The following is a 19,813-nucleotide window of genomic DNA, read 5'->3' as shown; positions in this document are numbered from 1 at the left end:
GATTGTTGTCAACTTGTCATCACCATCAGCAACAACGTGAGGTTATATTCAGTTTGCCCAAGAACCCAACGGTCTCTACTTCTCTCCCTTCCACCACCCACCTCTCTCTCTCTCTCTCTCTCTCTCTCTCTTTACTTTTCTTAGTTTGTAGTGGTTTTTAATTTATAGGGGCTACCCATGTCAAAGGAAAGATCATAGGCCTCTCACAAGGTTGTTTCCATGGATTTCATATTCATGCTCTTGGCAATACCACCAATGGCTGCAATTGGCTACCCATTTTTTTTACTTGATCTTATGATTTTGGTTTAATTGGTTAAATTTTTTTTAATCAACACTAAATCGTTCATGCTTACCTATTTCTTTGTTGGTTCTATTCTTGTGGTTTGGTTAGTAAACATGGTTTCTTGTGTTTTCTTTTTGTCTTCTTCCCATGTTAAAGGCCCTCATTTGTATCCAATAAACAAGGATAATGAACTGTGTCTATTAATTAATCTCGGATTTTGATATTGTAGGGCCTCATCTGAACCCGGTAAAGAAGGATTGTTGAGCTCCTTCTCTATTTATTAACCTTCAATTCTGGTTTTGTGTTTTCAGTCTGATTTTTTTTTCTTTCACAAAACAAAATTATACATATTGGTGATCACCCTAAAATGGTCATTTTTTGTGGTAGTCACTACGTTTAATCAAGTCAGAATGTTGATTTTCACCCATTTCTTTCATTTTTATTCTTCTGGTTTGGTTAATAAAATATAGGTTTTGGTGTTTTCCCTTTTATCTCCTTATTGCAGGACCTCAGTTCAATCCACTAAAGAAGGATCATGGAGCTCCTTCTGATGAAGAGCGGCATACGGGTGACCTGGGAAACATAGTGGTAGGTGCAAATGATTTGTCTTGTCTATAGCTTACTTTGCTTCTAGGAGTTGCTGAAATTTTCATTAAGGACATGCAGGTGCAAATGATTTTCACCCATTACTTGTCTATAGCTTACTTTGCTTCTGGGAAACATAATGGTGTCTTAAACCACCATTTCAAATTCTTGCATTATGGAGTGTCTTACCAATTTCATTTGAGCTTTGAAGAGTTCATTTTACTTTCTCTCTGAAATGTAGATTCCCCTAACCGGGCAGCACTCAATACTGGGAAGGGTAGTTGTTGTACATGTTGATCCTGATGATCTTGGTAGAGGTATGGCATTGGAAACTAGTATTTCTTTGAAAGTTTCTGGTACAAATAGCTCAGTTTGTTTCCTTTAACTTCTGGCAAAGAGTATTTGAAGTTGGAGAGGTTAAGTATCCAAATAAGGTGTTTTTCTTTTTCTGGTCAATAGTAGCTAAATAAGTTCAAAACCTTGGTTGGCATTTGCTTGTAGGTCATAAAATTTAAGTATAAAGATAGTACCCCGAGGCACTTAACAGATTCTTTTTTTTTTTTCATCTTATTCTTAATTAGAGAAGTTATTACTAGATTTTAAAAGATGGTGCTAGATGCTGGAAATGCTTGAATCTCTTCCTCTAGGCAGATTAATGAACTGAGAAGGTGAAAACTTAATGATCAGTTTGCTACTAATCATGATGCATAGTTACAAAGCACAATAAACTCATTGGAGTAATAACATGATGGTTCATTGGTGGCCCTTGGGTGCAAAGTTCTTCATAAGGCTTCATGTCTCTTTTCACCAAATCTTGATGACTATTTCTATAAACTAAATATATTGGGGAAGAAAGGATTTTACTCCTAAAAGCTAGCAACCTCGTTTTCCATCAGAAATACCTATATATGCAGTGTAATCCTATATCAAGAAAAGCAGGGTCTGAACTTTTTATGTGTCTCTCTTCTACTTTATTCATAGTTTCCTGCATTATCTTGTTAGAAATTATTGCATCCAAGTATCATAAATTCTTATAGAGTAATTTTTTCTTTACTAGACTGAATTCCTTGGTGAAGTTTATGAGTTGCCCCCTGCCATGAAAGATTCATCATTTTCCAGTAGAAGTTTTGCTTTCTTCTTAATGGGGACAAATGGGATTCCAGTTTGCTTTCTGAGTAACATGGAGCCACAATTATGTTAAGGATCTTCAATGCATTTAAATCCTATTGGACAAGAAAATAAAAACATTCCCATGATAACTAAGATGAGATGCATGTCTCTGCATACATGTGAAGCTTTTGAAGAGGACAAAGGATGTTGTGAAATTAAATTTGGAAATGGAGCATGAATATATTTGTGAATGGAATGGATACATTTCTCCCTTGAAGGTAGTATATTTGTCTTATGAAACTAAAACAATAGGGATATAGAATATAGTATCTTTCTCTAGAAATGCTCCAGAGAAGCTCGAATAAATGACAAAACAAAAATACCAGAAATCCTTTGATCATTGTGAAGTATTAGATAAAGGTGGAAACACAACAAAAAATGCAGATAGCTAATAGAGAAATTTGTCATTAGTACTTTGGTGTAAGTTGCTAATTTTCTAACTTTTGTGGTTGTGTTTTACTTGATTTTTTATGAGTGCATAGCCAACAATAATACCTTTTTCCCCATTTCAAAACAAGCTAAACCTCTTTGCACAGTCAATATTGAGAATATGACTTGTAGCTATGGTGAATTTATTGATTATGGCACATTGACAACACTGGCATGGACTTCCCCCCCTCCCCAAATTCACCCAACCTTTTTTTAAGGTGGATATAAAAAATATGTTGGTGAGTCTGTTGGAGTGCTCTAATAGGTATACTAGAAGTGTTATTTGAAACATGTTTTAGAGACTTGATTGAGAATTAATTTGTGGTGTCTCTGTTTTCTGAGGTAAAATTCATCATGGAAGAGATAAGTCATCTGAAAATGGAAGTGGAAAATTTTTCATATTTTCTTTTGATGAGTATTTTTGCCAACTTCCAGTACCAAAATTCTTTCTTCTTTTTGATTTCAACCAGAGCCATAAAGCATAGATGGACAAGTATCTTGTACTAGATTAACATCAATCCATCTTTTCATTCTTTCCTGAACTGGTAATTTTTGTATTCCGTGTGTCATGGGTAATTATGGGGAAGTAAAAATGTTCAAGATATGGAAGGGAGTCCACTGTGTATATTATTTGTATAGGACCACTAAGTCTTGTTTTTAGACCATTTGACATATACTATAGGCTTTTACTAAATGGTCATGTGTTATGGACGCATTCCTCCAGAAGACTTACCGTCGCCACCGACAGCAACAGGAACCTGACGCACCGCCAACAGCAGCAGGGATTCAATGATTCTCATCCTACCCAGTTCGGCAACAACAGTCTTATCTAGATTAGACTAGATCATCTTGCTTGTTCTTATTTTATTCTATTGCTCTTATCTTATCTTGTTAGTAGATTATCAGATTAGGATTAGCATATCTTATCCTTAGCAAGATAGAACTGGAAGTCTCCCTATTCAGCAAGGAGACTCCCTAAGATTATGACTCTTGTAATCTCCTATTTAAGGAGACACCATTATTGAATGAGGATATCGAATATTCAGTTAAAGAAGTGAGTTAGGAAAGTTGGTGATCTCTTGAACAAATCACTAGAGGCGCCAAGATAGGTTCATCAAGAGCAGGAAGGAATAAGGGAAAACGGGAGTTTTTCCCCGTGGACCAACCTGTGACGAGATCCTATTCCTAGGCCCTCAACAACTTGGTATCAAAGCAAGGCGTCATGGGAGATCTGGAGCAGCTACAATCCAGGGTCCACGACCTCGAGCACCAACTCGTGGAGACCAGCTCCGAAGTATGTGAGATCAAAGACGAAGTGAGGGAGCTGCGACGCCTGATGGAGCTATTCCTTTCTAGCAGGGAAAGGAACTCTGAAGGAGGGACAACCGCTAACAACAGCCGACCAGATCTACCAGAGTCTTCTGGCGAACAACAGTCCGTTATCCAAGGAGCCGCAGTCATCCCCAAGTACAGCAGGTTGGAATTCCCGTCGTACAATGGCAACGGAGACCCCTTAGGCTGGCTGTATCGCTGCGAGCAGTTTTTTCAGAATCAACGGATAGATGACCGGGATAAGGTAAGTCTAGCCGCCTTTCACTTAATAGAGGAAGCACAACTTTGGTTTTATCGGTTAGAGCAAGAAGAACCCGGGCTCAGTTGGCCCCAGTTTAAGTCCTATTTCCTTCTTAGGTTCGGACCCCCACTGACCAACAACCCCTGGGCGAGCTGATTAACCTTAAATGGACCAACACAGTGGCTGAATATCAGCGACAGTTCCAAACCCTCCTTGCGAGGGCATCCTCCGTGCGACCCGACCAGCAAGTGGATATGTTCACGGCAGGGCTAGTAGAACCCCTACGGGTGGATGTCGAGATGCAGAATCCCCCAAATTTGGTCACAACCATGAACTTAGCCCGCGCGTTCGAGTGCAAGCTACAACTCAACCGTGGAATTTTTAATGTGGGTTGTCCACCAAACTCATGGGTACCCCCAAGATCAGCAACAACGACCCCTTCTTTTGCTACCATCCGGGAACTGAAATCTCACACAACCACCGCCTATAGACCAGTGACAAGTACAGGTAGTAACATGGCCGCTCCACCCATTAAGCGTTTGACCAGGGCAGAAATGGCTGAACGCCGAGCGAGAGGCCAATGTTTCAACTGTGATGACCTCTACTCGGCAGGACATAGATGCAAGAGGCTTTTTTGCCTCCTCATCGATGAACAAGAGGAGGATGAAGGAGAACCCATCATATTCGAGCCAGAGATCTCTCTCCATACGATCACCGGTATTAAAACCTCTCAGACCATGCAGTTACAGACACAAATAGCAGGTCAACCGGTACGCATTCTCGTTGATTCAGGGAGCACACACAACTTCATAAGTGAACATGCTGCCCTTCAGTTAAAACTCGCAATGGAACTCTGGCCGCGACTACAGGTAGCCGTCGCAAATGGTGAGAGAGTTCACAGTCCAGGAATTTGTAAGGACGTGCCGGTACAGGTCAATTCTGAACTGTTTCTTGCTGATTTATTTGTACTCTCTTTGGGTGGGTTCGATATTGTTCTTGGGGTAAAATGGTTAATTACCCTAGGCCCGATTTTATGGGACTTCAGCACGCTCACAATGACATTCCACCTAAATGGGAAGCAAGTTTCATGGCACGGTTGCAGGGTTAAAGAAAAGACACCACAGGTTCATGCACTTCTGACAGAACCAGCAGCCATGGAAAAACTCCTCGCCGAGTTTTTAGATCTATTCCAGGAACCCAAGGAACTCCCTCCTCCCCGAGCTTGCGACCATCGCATTCCTTTGGTGGCGGGTTCAGCACCAGTCGTTGTCCGGCCTTATTGCTACCCTCACCTACAGAAGGACGAGATAGAAAAATAGTGTACAAAGATGCTGAAACAAGGAATCATACGCAAAAGTCACTCCCCCTTCTCTTCGCCGGTTCTATTGGTGGCGAAGCAGGATGGAACGTGGAGGTTCTGTGTTGACTATAGAGAACTCAATGACCGAACGATCAAAGATAAGTTCCCTATTCCCATTGTGGACGAACTGCTGGAAGAGTTGCACGGTGTTCAGTATTTCTCTAAGTTGGACCTCAGGTCCGGGTATTTCCAGGTTCGCATGGATCCCGGTGACGTGAAAAAGACTGCCTTCGCACCCACCATGGCCACTTCGAATTTTTAGTCATGCCATTCAGTCTCTCCAATGCCCCATCCACATTTCAGTCATTAATGAACGAGGTATTTCAGCCCCATCTGCGCAAATTTGTTTTAGATTTCTTTGATGATATTCTCGTTTACAGCAAATCATGGGTAGAGCATGTGCACCATCTGCGGACCGTTTTTGAGCTCCTACGACAACAAATTATTCCTCAAACAGTCCAAGTGCTCCTTCGGGGAGTGTCAGGTTCTTTATCTCGGCCACGTCATCCATGGGCAGGGTGTGATAGTTTATAGTTCCAAAATTTAGGCTATAAAAGAATGGCCCAAGCCTCAATCAGCCAAGGCCTTACGCGGGTTCCTCAGATTAACGGGTTACTACCGCAAATTTGTCAAGAACTATGGATTGTTGGCGGCCCCGTTAACCAACCTATTAAAGAAAAATTCCTTCCGGTGGGACGACGCAGCCGATGAAGCTTTTCTGACACTGAGAAATGCCCTGTCTTCCACCCCAGTCTTGCAATTACCAAATTTCGCCCTCGAATTTATAGTCGAGTGCGATGCCTCCAGAGTAGGTATCGGGGCCGTATTACAGCAGCAAGGACACCCGATTGCTTTCTTCAGCCGCAGACTGGCCGATCGGCATCTGAAGCTTCCAGTCTATGAGCACGAACTAATCGGCCTAGCCCGAGTCGTTCAACACTGGAGGCCATATTTGTGGGGGCGGTCATTCGTCGTCAAAATTGATCATTATAGCCTCAAATACCTGTTAGAGCAATGTCTCACCACTTCCCCTCAGCAGCATTGGGTTAGCAAACTACTCGGGTTCGACTTCCGGGTGGAATACAAGGCGGGGTCCTAAAATCGCGCAGCTGATGCCTTGTCTAGGCAAGATGAAGCGCGATGGCTCTGTGTGGCATTTCCTAACCCCGGATCTCTCTGTTTGACGACATTAAGAAGGCAACACCACAGTCCCTAGAATGGTCGCTCTTGGTTCAGAAGATCCAGTCCGGCACTGCTGACCCCAATTGGTCACTTCAAGACGGGTTGGTACTATATAAGGACGAGTTTATCTTCCGCCAGACTCCCCGTTGATTTCCACCATCATCACCCGCATCCATAACTCCACCCATGGAGGCGTTCAAAAAACGCTCCACCGCGTCTGGGCTGATTTCCATTGGCAAGGTATGAAGACTTCTATTCGAGATTTTGTCCAGAATCGCTCCACGTGCCAACAGCAGAAATGGGAAAACCTACACCCGACAGGCCTCCTTCAGCCCCTTTCCATTTTGACACAGATCTGGGCCGACATCTCCATGGACTTCATTGAGGGAATACCCAAGGTAGGTGGCAAATAAGTTCTCTTCGTGGTAGTCGATCGCTTCTCTAAATACGCCCACTTCATTCCTCTATCATACCTGTACAATGCCACTTCAATTGCCCTCGCCTTCTTTACACATGTTTTTCGCTTACATGGGTTACCAGAATCCATCGTTAGTGATAGGGACCCGATTTTCACTAGTGCCTTCTGGAAGGAGTTATTCCGGCTACACGGCACCACCCTAGCCTACTCATCAGCTTATCGGCCATAGACTGACGGTCAGACGGAAGTGGTCAACCGCACAATCAATATGTATCTCCGTTGTTTCGTAAGCGATCAACCGCGACGGTGGGTGGATTGGCTCCCTTGGGCCAAGTACTGTTACAACACAGCCTACCATTCTTCCCTCGGCATGACTCCCTTTCGCGTCGTTTATGGTCGGGATCCTCCCCGCTTGCTGTCCTATGAGCCCGGTTCTACTCGTTTGGAAGCAATTGATCACTTCTTACAAGAACGTGATGCCCTCCTAGCCGACGTCCACCTTCGCTTACAGCAGGCCCAGCTCCGCATGAAGCTCAACTATGACAAGCACCACCGGGAACTGTCGTTCGATCCAGGACAATTTGTTTGGTTAAAATTCCAGCCCTACCGGAAATGCTCCTTGCACCACAGGGCTGCCCCGAAGCTGGCCCCTAAGTTCTATGGGCCCTTCAAGGTTCTACGATGGATTGACAGTGTGGCCTACCAGTTGGAATTGCCAGAGACCAGCCGGATTCATGATGTCTTCCACATCTCCTTACTGAAGCCATTTACGAGTGCCCCTCCGGACCGAGTCCCCTCCCTACCTCCCTTGAAAGATGGAAAACTGGTTCCCCAACCTAAAGCTCTCACCCGCTCTCGTCTCAATCGTGAAATTCTTGAAGTCTTTGTGGAATGGTGTAATTTACCATTGGCCGAAGCCACATGGATCCCATTGGCAGAGTTCCATGCCACATATCCGGAGTTCGAGCTTGAGGACAAGCTCGTAGTCCAGGAGGGGAGTAATGTTATGGACGCATTCCTCGGGAAGACGTACCGTTGCCGCCGGCAGCAACAGGAACCTGACCCACCTCCAACAGCAACAGGGATTCAATGATTCTCATCCTACCCAGTTTGGCAACAACAGTCTTATCTAGATTAGATTAGATCATCTTGCTTGTTCTTATCTTATTCTATTGCTCTTATCTTATCTTGTTAGTAGATTATCAGATTAGGATTAGCTTATCTTATCCTTAGCAAGATAGAACTGGAAGTCTCCCTATTCAGCAAAGAGACTCCCTAAGATTAGGACTCTTGTAATCTCCTATTTAAGGAGACACCATTATTGAATGAGGATATCGAATATTCAGTTAAAGAAGTGAGTTAGGAGAGTTGGTGATCTCTTGAACAAATCACTAGAGGCGCCAAGATAGGTTCATCAAGAGCAGGAAGGAACAAGGTAAAACAGGAGGTTTTTCTCGTGGACCAACCCGTGACGAGATCCTATTCTCGGGCCCTCAACATCATGCCTAGCCTATTAACTTAAGCAAAAAAGCATTTTAGAAGAGATAGATCACTTCTGAAGATACTAGCTAATACCCACTCTTGGTGATTCTTGTTTTTATATTTTCGATTGTCCAATGAGACAAAGAAATACAGTACCTTAACGCTATGTTTGGTTTGAAGGAAAGAGTAGGGAAAGAAAGGGAAACCTACACAAGATTTGTAAAGGTTTCCTTCCTTTCCTTTCCCTACCTTTTCCTTCAAACCAAACATAGCCTAAAGGGATAAGAACATTACCCTGGAATGGTCTTGAAGTTTTGTCATTTCAAGGTTCTTTATTATCATAGTTGATGAGGACAGATTTTGCCCTCCAGTGAAATTGTGACACGTGGCACCTCGTGACAACTAGGAAAACACCCAGCCAACAAACTTACGAAGTTGGTGACCCACCCGGGCACCAGTCTGGCCTGCCTGCCGCGCGGCCTGTGCGAACTGCGCGCGGCACGCGCGCGACCTGCGCGAACTGCACACGGCTTGCGCGAGCTGCGTGCGGTGTGCGGCGTGCGTGACCTGGCTGACCTGGATCAGCCTAGCGCATGATCCAGCCAAGCCGCCCATAAGGCGCCCACCGACAAACTTGGCTAGACACTGACCCGCCGACTGACACAGGCGCCGACCTGACGACCTAGCCTAGACACTGACCCGCCGACTGACGCAGGCGCCCCTCTGACAACCCGGCCAAGGCGCCGACCTGGCCGCCTGACACAAGCGCCAGCCTGACGACCTCAAGGAGTTCACCACCATACCCCGGTTCTGACAGGATGCGACAAGTCTTACCATTTGGAGACTTTTCACCCACCTAACCCACGAGGACTCCGGTATATAAAGACCTCACCCCCCAAAGGAGAGGGGGATGAAAAAAGGGAAGTAACCCCTGCTCTCTAGCTCTCTCATATTATCTTCAAAGCTCTCTACAATAAGAGTGCTAACTTAAGCGTCGGAGAGCCCCCACCGGGAAAATACCCCCGGGACCTCTGATTCAGTTCTCGCAGGTCCTTCAGCTCCCGCCGCCTACAAAGAGGAGGAAAAGATGGAGTTTTCGCAGGTCTCTCAGCTCCCGCCACCTACAAAGAGGAGGAAAAGATGAAGTTCTCGCAGGTCCCTCAGCTCCCGCAGCCTACAAAGGAAAGAAGACCACCTCATGCTGAGGGCAGTCGGATTGCGCCGCACCAGGGAGCTCCAGCATTCTCTAAGTCATCGGCCGCCTAGTAGGCAGTTCGCCACCAGGCAGTTCGCCACCGAGCAGTTCGCCACCAGACAGTTCACCACCGGGCAGTTCACCACCAGGCAGTTCACCACCAAGGAGTTCACCACCGGGCAGTTTGCCACCGGGCAGTTCACCACCAAGTCGCCACCAGGCAGTTCGCCAGCAAGCAGTTCACCACCAGGCAGTTCGCCACCAGACAGTTCGCCACCGGGCAGTTTGCCACCAGGCAGTTCACCCCCAGGCAGTTCTCCACCGGGCAATTCACCACCGAGCAGTTCGCCACCAGGCAGTTCACCACCAAGCAGTTCACCACCAAGCAGTTCGCCAGCAAGCAGTTCGCCACCAGGGAGCTCGCCACCAGGCAGTTCGCCACCAGACGGTTCACCACCGGGCAGTTTTCCACCAGGCAGTTCGCCCTCAGGCAGTTTGCCAGTAGGCAGTTCACCACCAAGTAGCTCATCACTAGGGCACGCCACCACCGGGTCAAATAACGAGGTATTTAGCCAAAAAATTTTACATCACAAAACATTGGTACGTGACCGAAAACGGTTACATCAATAGCCATATCTATTTTAAAATTTAATTCGCTTCATTTAGATTTTTTTTTTAAAACAATGAGACAACTTCATACTATTGATAGTTAAAGATTACATGAGAGTTTCGGCTAGAGTCAAAGTGAGTAGTTACTCTAGCTTTACAACCTAAGTTAGCTAGAATATGAGCAGCCTCATTTTTTTCTCCATTAACAAAACATGATGATTGTTGTTATGGAATCAATTACCATGAATTATTGTCTCTTCTCTTTTGAGTCAAATATTCAGCAAATTTTTTTATTCACAAATACCACCTATTGTTATTAACTTTTATTCATTTTAACTATCCCTTTAATATTTACCTTCTTCATAGGTTCAAGCTCATGGGTCAGATGTCCAGTCCAACCTTCCAACAGAAATACAAGTTAAAATTGACAAATTATTGTTTTTCATTTTTTATAATTCATGCTGCTGTCATATGCTGGTTTATTTTATCACTTCTACCAAATAACTTGCAGATAAAATCTACAATTATCCCTAAAGTTTTTCTTTTTCTTTAATATCTTTTCTTGTTCAGGTTGGTGCAGTGCTCGAGCTAATCACTATGATCCTTTGATAGCCCATCCTGCTCCATTTGTTTCCCAAGAAAAGGCTGTTGATGTACTCTGAGGAAGCCATTTAATCGTTCAATTCTGTGGCTTAGAGGTTAAAAACACTTAGCCAGATAGAGAGTTTCATTTTGTTTATTTCTTATTATTTAAAAATGCTTTGGCAGTAACATAGTCCTTACAACTCTTTTTGTCGATTGCAAGGAAAATTCCATGGCACACCTTCCATTTTTAACCAGATTTGGTTTTTCTGGTTAAAAATCAAGAATGGAAACGGAGCGGGTTCGTGGTGGGATCACACTCCTCGTCCCCTACCCCAAGTTTGGAATATATCCCTATTCTCGACCCTAATCCCCATCTGATACCAATCCATTGGCGAAGAGTTTATCCACATGAAGCTCTGATGATCACTCTATAGAAAAAGGAAATAACCCCTTGACCCCATTTTATCACTCTATAGAGTTTATCCACAATTTTTTTCTCTTTGTTTTTCTTTTTTCCCCAAATTTTGGAAGGTTTAGAAAAAGATAATAACCCCTTGACCCCAATTTTTAGATAACTAGGGCATTTCACTTTTTTATTCAAAAATCTATACTACCAAGCGCAAATGCCCCTTCTCTTTGGAATTTTCATTGGACATTTTCTACCTACTTTGTCTAAGCATACAATGGGCATAAAGAGGGTATATATGTCCTTTACTCTCACTTCATAAACTAGCCACTTATAACTGTTCAGAAATTGCCCATGAATTATAAATAGTTTTGTCTTGGAGACACTGCCACATGAAAATGCATGTACATGTTTACTAGTAGGTTTTAACATAATTTTTTTTTTTTTTTTTTTTTTTGTACTTAACACAACACACACTAACTTTTCAACATAGGTGGTAAATAGCAGGATTCGAAACCGCATCTCTGATGGAACTACCCAGCTAACATGCCAACCAAGCCACCACTAGTTGGTCTAACATAATTGCTTGAGATATAAATTTAGCATGCACACTATACTTGAACTGCTTTTATTTTTCTTAATTTTCCTTCTTTTTGAAACAAATTAATGGCCTTTGATTTGATGCTTTTGGCTCATCTGATCAAGTTTAAAACAATTATAGGGTCTTGCTCGATTCTTCTTGTTTGCTTTATCCTTGAATACTTTCTAGAAATTGTTGAGAAAATCATAGAGAAACCGTTTAACAGAGTAAGGCCATGTTTGGGAGTGCTTAAAAATAAGTGCTTATTTGGGCCATTAAGCACTTATTGGTATTTGGGAAATAAACACAAAATAAGTGCTTATTTTAAAAATAATGGCTTATTATTTAAGCCCAAATTTCCAACTTTTTTAAGTGTTTATACAATAAGCACTTATTCAATTTTTTCTTCCAAAATTATTCCTAGTTGAGTTTTAAAATACCACTTATAAAATTATCCCTAGCTGAATTTTATAAAAGTACTTTCACAAAAGTTCTTTTAAAAAAGTACTTTTATAAAGTGTTTTCATAAAAGTGTTTTTATTAGTGTTTTCATAAAAGCGCTTTCGTAAAAGTACTTTTATGAAAGCACTTTAGTAAAATCGCATTTATAAAAATACTTTTACGGAAGCACTTTTAGGAAAATACTTTTATGAAAGCACTTTAATAAAAGCACCTTTATGAAAGCACTTTTATGAAAGTACTTTTAACTTTTATGAAAGCACTCTATATAAGTACTTTTGCAAAAATACTTTTATGAAAATACTTTTGTAAAAGTGCTTTCGTAAAAGTACTTTCATAAAAGTACTTTAAAAAAGTGTTTTTATAAAAGTAATTTAATAAAAGTACTTTCAAAGGGTATATTTTAAAAATTTGAAAGAAAATGAAGGACAAAATAGCCACAAATGCTTATTAAAGAAAAATGTTACCAAACGTCCAATATAAAATAAGTGTATTTTTTAAAATAAGCATTTGAAAAAGTTGGGCATCAAATGCAAATAAGTGCTTATTCAAATAAGCACTTGTTTTAAGCACTTATTTTTAACTTAAGCACTCCCAAACATGACCAAATACCTGTAAGCATGCCCCAGATCTTTTTTTTTTTTTTTTTTTACCTTATAGGGGGCGTTATTTTTTCGGATTTTGAGAGGGGGGAAAGTTGGTCAATGGGATTTTGGTGCCCATTGACCAAGAATCCCATATTCTTTTTTTTTTTCAGATTTATGTGGGGACCAGTGAAAGTTTATTTTCCTGAGTATATTAAGTGATACCCATCTCCTAGGTGGGTAAATAACCTTTTCACCTAGGGGTAAAGTTGCTAACACTTGAATGGGATAAAAATGCCCTTTTTAATAATGGATTTTTATGGCTAAAATAGCCATTGCCTTATTTATATGAGAAATAAAAGAAGATAGGTAAATGCACTTATTCGGGTAAGTGTTCCCTAGGAAAAATTTACCCAGCTAACTGCATTTACCCGAGTAAGTAATTTAATGAAAAGCAAACGAGGCCATAGTATAACTAGCCTACTTTCAAGGGCGGTTCTCCCTTTTAATATTTCTGCAGAAGGAAACATAACTGGTGTGGCTTATCGGGCATCTCAACCATCTCAAACGAATAACTAGGCGAGTCATCCCTAGTCACAACGAGTCAATGTTTCATGCATGTCTATTTATATAGTAAATCCTATCTCTTCGGTTTGTTCAAGCTTGCCCAGCCTTTTTTTAACAAAAATAAAGTCCCTTAAATCCTTTTAAAACTTGATGTGATACGAATAGTCATCCTTTGCTTCTATCATGGTTCTGTTCGTTACTAGCAAGTAAATCCATGCAAATGCATAGTTTGAATTGAAATTTGGTTAGATTTGGATTTATAAATTTGGATTTTAATATTAGTTTGGGTACAGATTAGTTCTATATTTAACGTTAAGTTGGTTATAACCTGATCCAAACCAATCTTATTTATACCCATTAAGAGAGTCCAAAAAAGGGTGAATCAAGATTTAAGAGGAAAGAGGAGATTTAATGGGGGAGGGAAAATATTACAATACCCTAGAGAATAAAGTCTTCTTCATGTTTTATCAACACCCCATGCACATAATGGGATGCAAAATGTGGTGTGACCATATCAAAATTAATCAACCATGTTGTGCCCATATCAAATTAAATCACCCATCTGTGGTGTGCCCAAATCAATTCTTTGCTCTATCTCCTGGTTTGGTCTACCATAAAAGGTATCTGAGTAATTAGGTAAATCTTACTCTTTGGTTCTTGCAATCACCTAGTCAGGATCATTGTTTTAAAAGGCTTAAGCCTTGAGGTGAGGTGTACAAATTTTGCCTCAAGGCTTAAATCTCATGACTTTGATGTGAGGCTTAAGCCTTTATCGGAATGAAGCATAAGCCTCAAACCTCAAAGCCTAAAGTGTAGCTTGAGGCATAAAAAGGTGTAAGCCTCAAGTATTAATGATTACTTGGTGATTTAATGCAAAAAATATAAATATTTATAATTTAAAACATATAAAAACACTTCAATAATTATAGGCCAAATAAAAAAGTAAAAAAAAAATACAAACAAGGCAGATCAAATTCTATTAATTTTTCTTAATGTTTTAAGAGAGTTCAATGCAAAAAAGACTAATCAAGCTCTTAGTTTCTTTTAAATAAATTGAGTAGGACTTTTCTTATCATTCTAAATGTAATGTCCCAAGTTTGTTATTTTTCTCATTTATTATTATTATTATTATTATTATTATTATTATTATTATTATAGATCAAATCAACTAAGTTGTTTCCTTTCTTCTAAATTGATTTTTTTTTACATAAAATGTGAAATGTTTATAATTGTTAGTTGATTAATTACTATTTTATTTAATGTTTAAAAGATGAAACTTATTGCTTATAAACTTCTAGTTTATGGATCTGTATACTTTCTATAATTTTAATTCGGCATATTATATGTTATTTTCATCAATTTACAAACTTTCATTGATTTTTCCTTAAGTTTTAAGTCTTATGCCTCAATTATGTCTTTATCATTTTAAAACCTTGGTCATGACAATGATAAAGCTGGAGTAACATACGTGAAGTAAGATGAATAAGGAATATCTTATCATATTAAGGGTAAAAGAATTAAAGAAATTGAACAATAGGGTCCATTCTACACTTCACAATGTTACTACTTGATTATTGGTTCCATTTACATACATAATAGTTATAGTAGCAAAACACTTTTCACTTTTCACCTCGAGGTACACCTGGCAATTGGGTTGGGTGGGTCTAGTTTTGGTTGTGTCACACTTTGGGTTGATTTCAGGTTGGGTTGACTTTTAGGTTGGCCAACAAAATGCTAGACCCTAAAATGTTTGGGTTAGGGTTGGCCCATGAAAAATACCAAAGCTAAATGAATTAATCATTCCAAACATAAAATAAAAAATTTCAACATTCAACAATTCAAAGAGTAAACGGTAAAGATTAAAGACTAAATAGTAAAGATTAAAGAGTGGAAACTTCTAACAATACATAAATAATGCCAATTAGACCTGACAATCGGGTCGGCGGGTTGGCCCATGACCCAACTCAACTCAACTCAGTTTTTACAGGTTGGATCATTATCATATTTAGGTAGTTAAATATGAGACTCTAACCTTGTTTTTATGGGTTAGGTTGGGTTGGGTTTGCAAATTGGATCAACTTTTTGCTAGGTCTATTTGGAGTAGCTATTATTTTCACTTTTCCCCATATCCTTTAGTTTAAAATGCCATAAAGCTTCGTGCATGTGATTCTTTTAACCATTGTGTCATCGAGGTTAAGACCCATTGACAGTCCACGTCAACATGCCTCTCATTGCTCCATTACCCCCACCCTGCACTCTCTTAGACTTTCTCTCCTCTCCCCTTCCCACCACTCTCATTGAACCACGTCACCATTCCAAACCCAACTATATATATATATATATATATATATATATATTGATTACTTGGTCTGAGCTATTTGGGATATTGAAAGGGGTAAAATGGATATGGTTTTAATCTTTGGTTTTTTTCCTTTTTGGCAAAGTGACTTCTTTTAGACCCGAACCCGTGTCCTTATACTTGTCATGGTATGGAAAGAATTTTGACCAATCAAAAGCAACCCATCAATTTTGATAAATAACACCTTATTTACTACCACGTTTATGATTCCAAACAGTTTATTGGTCAATTATTTTTTAGATATCATATCTTTTTCATATCATAGTCAAGCCCGTGTGTATATTAATAGACCTTTGCAATACATGCGATTTAATAAAGCAAAAAGAATCTTATACATCTGTAATTGGACTAAGATGGTCTAGAGTCTAACCCCGTATTGTGTATCCCCATGGAACTAAAAAAAAATATGTATAACGTATTTATCAAAACTAGAATAAACTCATTATTTGTAGTTCCAAAACTGGGCCAAAGCCCCCATCTACCCAATAATTAAGCTGTCATAATTCTTTTATTTAGAAATTTAAAACTATTGATTATGTAAAGAAAAATATGGATGCACGTAAAAATGTTGAAGTGGAAACATATCATATATATAGCAATTAATTTTAACTAATATATTCAATAAAAACAAAATGTTCCACTACAACTGGTTATCTTTGGTTTAACAGAGAAAAGGAAAAACCATTTAAAAATCTCTATTATATACTTCTCTACAATCCACTTGTTCTATTATTAGCAAGTAATATGTCACTTGCCTTAGTTTATAATCCCTATACATTGAAGGCAACTCTAAATAATGTATTAATGTTACCCCACACGACACACATACACGTCTCTCAACTCTAGCATGCATCCCACAACCGAGTAATGCAGCTTTTGTATATAATTAATACATCAACTATAATAAACACAATGTGTTATGTCTCCTGGTTGTTGGCTTTGTACTTCTACTTAAACGTGAGTTTTGGTATTTTTTATTTAATTTGATTTTGATTTTGATGGGTCTAGCCTAAGGTTTAAAGTATTGATATATATCAGCCCGTATCAATTAATACGTATCGTGCCGATGATTTCTCAATACGTCCCTCCAGGGGTTGTATCGGGTCAGGCACTGGTTCAGAGGGTAATTGGGTCTTAAACCAACCCCTCTGAACTGGTTTCAAAAAATAAATAAATAAATAAAACCAAAAAAATGTACCGCCTATATCAGTACTTGTGTATTGGCCTGTATCGGTACTTTGAACCTTGGTCCAGCCCAATATGAAAATTCACTTAAAAAACAAGTTAAAGTCAGGCCTAACTTCACCTTAGCAGATACATCTAAGAATTAATATTCTTTACGTTCTTAGATATTAAAATTTAAAAAGCACATATATATATATATACTCATACTAATTATATAAAACACATATATACATATAAACAAACTCCTTGGGCAGACCACTTTTGTCATCCATTCTGTCATCTTTCAATAAAAAAGGATTTATTATTATATTGTAAAAGAACAAAAGATGTTGAAGTGACACTAGCCTCCCCAATATTCTCTTCACAAAAAGAATAAAATAGAAAAGTGATTTGGGCACATCCCGATTTTTATGAAGAGGCTCCATAAAACAACATCTCCACGTTTACAACTTTGTCACGGTTTGTTTGTCATTTGCCCATTTGGATGTATTCAAGCTTGACAATTTATTTTTTTATTTCCATTTTTGTTGTTGATCCTTCATTGTTATAATTTATGTATATTTTATCAACCTAGAATGGTGCCCAATTTATTATTATTATTATTATCCAAATAATAAAATTAACCAAACCTTGCAATAAACAGTTTTAGGCTAAAGGAGGATGTCAACAAGGCCCTAGTGCAGAGTGTAGTAGACATGGTTTGTTGAGTGTAGAGTTGAGTTCATGACTCCATTTGCCACAATGTTTTCAATCCGTCGTTGATTCAGCCTGTTGAATTGTTTGAACTGTTATCCAATCAGGATTCTGGATTCAGGCCTGATTCACTCAAGACCCACCATATGGTCAAAAACTGTTGACTTGGTCAAGAATCGTTCGACCCGGTGACCGGGTTGCATATTCAATGCATACAAACTTTTGGAAGCCATAGCTTTGCACTCCAATGTCTAGTTGTTTTTTTTTTTTTTGGTAACTTTTAGAGAACTATGCATCCCAAGGGCCATAGGTGCCTTGTTCCGCTATTTTCATGAAAAAAAAAACCCTTTTTTGATTTCAAATTATAAATTTGAATTTTTTTTATAAATAAAAAAATAAAAAACATAAATTAAATATAAAATAATACATATAATATATGTGTGTATTATGATAGTAATAGTTTAAATTTTAACGTGACACCTCGAGTCAGAGTGGTGATGGAATCTAGTAAATTCCTTGACTCTTGCTTGACTCATGTTTCACTGAATCCACCCGGCCCGTAACTTCAAAGTGTCCAGACGGACCCTTTATTCTATACATGATTTTAGATATTACATTACTTTAAAAAATACATAAATTGATGCATTGAATATAAAAAATAATAATAAGAAAGATATTTCTTTCATTAAAAAAATTCAAATAAGTTTATGTAAGAATCAATGACCCATCTATTCTATTGTTGCCGCGTAAGGAATCTGTCATGGCCAATCAAAACTATCTATCAGTTTGGGGATGCTCTACCCCTATCCATATTATATCCATATATCATTGTTGGAGCGAGCTTTATTTTGGTAGGGTAAACCCCTTTAGACTGGGTTTAGGCCATCTCTGATTTGTAACTTACCACTTGTTCAAAGAAAGAATCAGTACGTCCAACCAAACTAGGAGACTACAACAGTACAGTCTCTTCCCTTGTGTGGATGAGTTGATAATGGCTTATTCTGATTGTGAGTCCCAATCAATGCTCAAAGCAAGGGGATAGACACAAGTAAGAGTCTGTTCTCCAGCCACATTATTTAGCATTGGCATTGACATTGGCTTTAGATCGATTTGGGGCAAAATCTATATCCTTCATGACCCAAAACAAAAAGAAAAAAGGAAGACAAAATCAATCAATGTCAAAGTACGTTTGCTCATCTATATATACCGGACCCCGCCTCGCACCAAATGAGACGGGTTTTCTCCCATCGTAACAGGGACGGGTGGGGAAAGGAAAAACATTTTTTCAAGCTTGGATGGGGTTGGCATATAATTCCCCAATTCGCAGATTTTCCAAACAAAATTAAAATACCTTTAGGTTTATTACTTACTTCTAAAATGCTATTCAGTTTTCTTTAAATTCCTAAAAACTTATAATTTCACACTCTTATTTTTAAAATATCCTAAAATTTTATAATCTTAATTTTAAAATATCTCAAATTCTCATAATCTTATTCTAAAAATTATCTTATAATTTATAATATATTTTTAGATAATTGTCTCAGCACAAAAAAATTCAAAAGTTTTTCCTCTCCCTGCCCTAAACCCAACGGGTGAAAATGAAGAGGAATGCCCCGACCTGAATTCACCCCGTTGCGATTCCTAATTAAAACCACCAAGCACACAGATCAGAAGATAAATCAGATATGCCATGCCGCCCACAGAAAGTTGTTTCTCTCCTAGCTTTCTCCGCCTTCCGGCTTGGGCTCGTAGTACTCGGTCGGCTCAGGACAAACACATCCTAAACCGGTGAAGGGTGATTGATTCCTGTGCTGGAGGCTGGAGACTGGAGCGAGCCGGCAATAGAAAGCCGATCTCCATAGTTCGTCCATAGGGAGCCGATGATATAAATAAGGAGGATTGGACCTTATGCTTATCTGTCGCCGAATAGGAAGATGTTGATAAGTATGTGAGGGGCCGCATAAAAAACAATACGATTAGGGTGATGACATGTCAATCGGATTACGTGTTTATCCGTCTTTTCAAATTAGATTTTTTGTTTAATGATTGGACCCACGTGGGTTGGAATCTTGTTGTAGCCATGGACAATGGACAATCGGACATCCAGAT

At 39.4% G+C, this 19,813-nt stretch overlaps 1 protein-coding gene across 1 annotated transcript; it reads left to right on the top strand.

Moving 5' to 3' along the window:
* Positions 1 to 226: 226 nt before the first annotated feature.
* On the top strand, positions 227 to 8,325 carry LOC148861731 (uncharacterized). The gene is made up of 2 exons (XM_088983197.1): positions 227 to 871; positions 1,110 to 8,325. Exon 2 carries the CDS (start codon positions 4,295 to 4,297, stop codon positions 5,357 to 5,359), a length of 1,065 nt encoding a protein of 354 aa, XP_088839323.1. The 5' UTR covers positions 227 to 871; positions 1,110 to 4,294; the 3' UTR covers positions 5,360 to 8,325.
* Positions 8,326 to 19,813: the final 11,488 nt, after the last annotated feature.

The sequence above is a fragment of the Nelumbo lutea genome, chromosome 4, assembly GCF_056320005.1.
Source record: "Nelumbo lutea isolate HS-2025 chromosome 4, American lotus-T2T, whole genome shotgun sequence".
In the NCBI taxonomy this organism is placed as follows: domain Eukaryota; kingdom Viridiplantae; phylum Streptophyta; class Magnoliopsida; order Proteales; family Nelumbonaceae; genus Nelumbo; species Nelumbo lutea.
Note: the sequence above shows the minus strand (reverse complement) of the source record. Positions and strands in the feature narration are given on the sequence as shown.

Coding starts and splice junctions, on each gene's coding strand:
- LOC148861731 (XM_088983197.1), top strand. CDS start 4,295: ATGTTCACGGCAGGGCTAGTAGAACCCCTACGGGTGGATGTCGAGATG.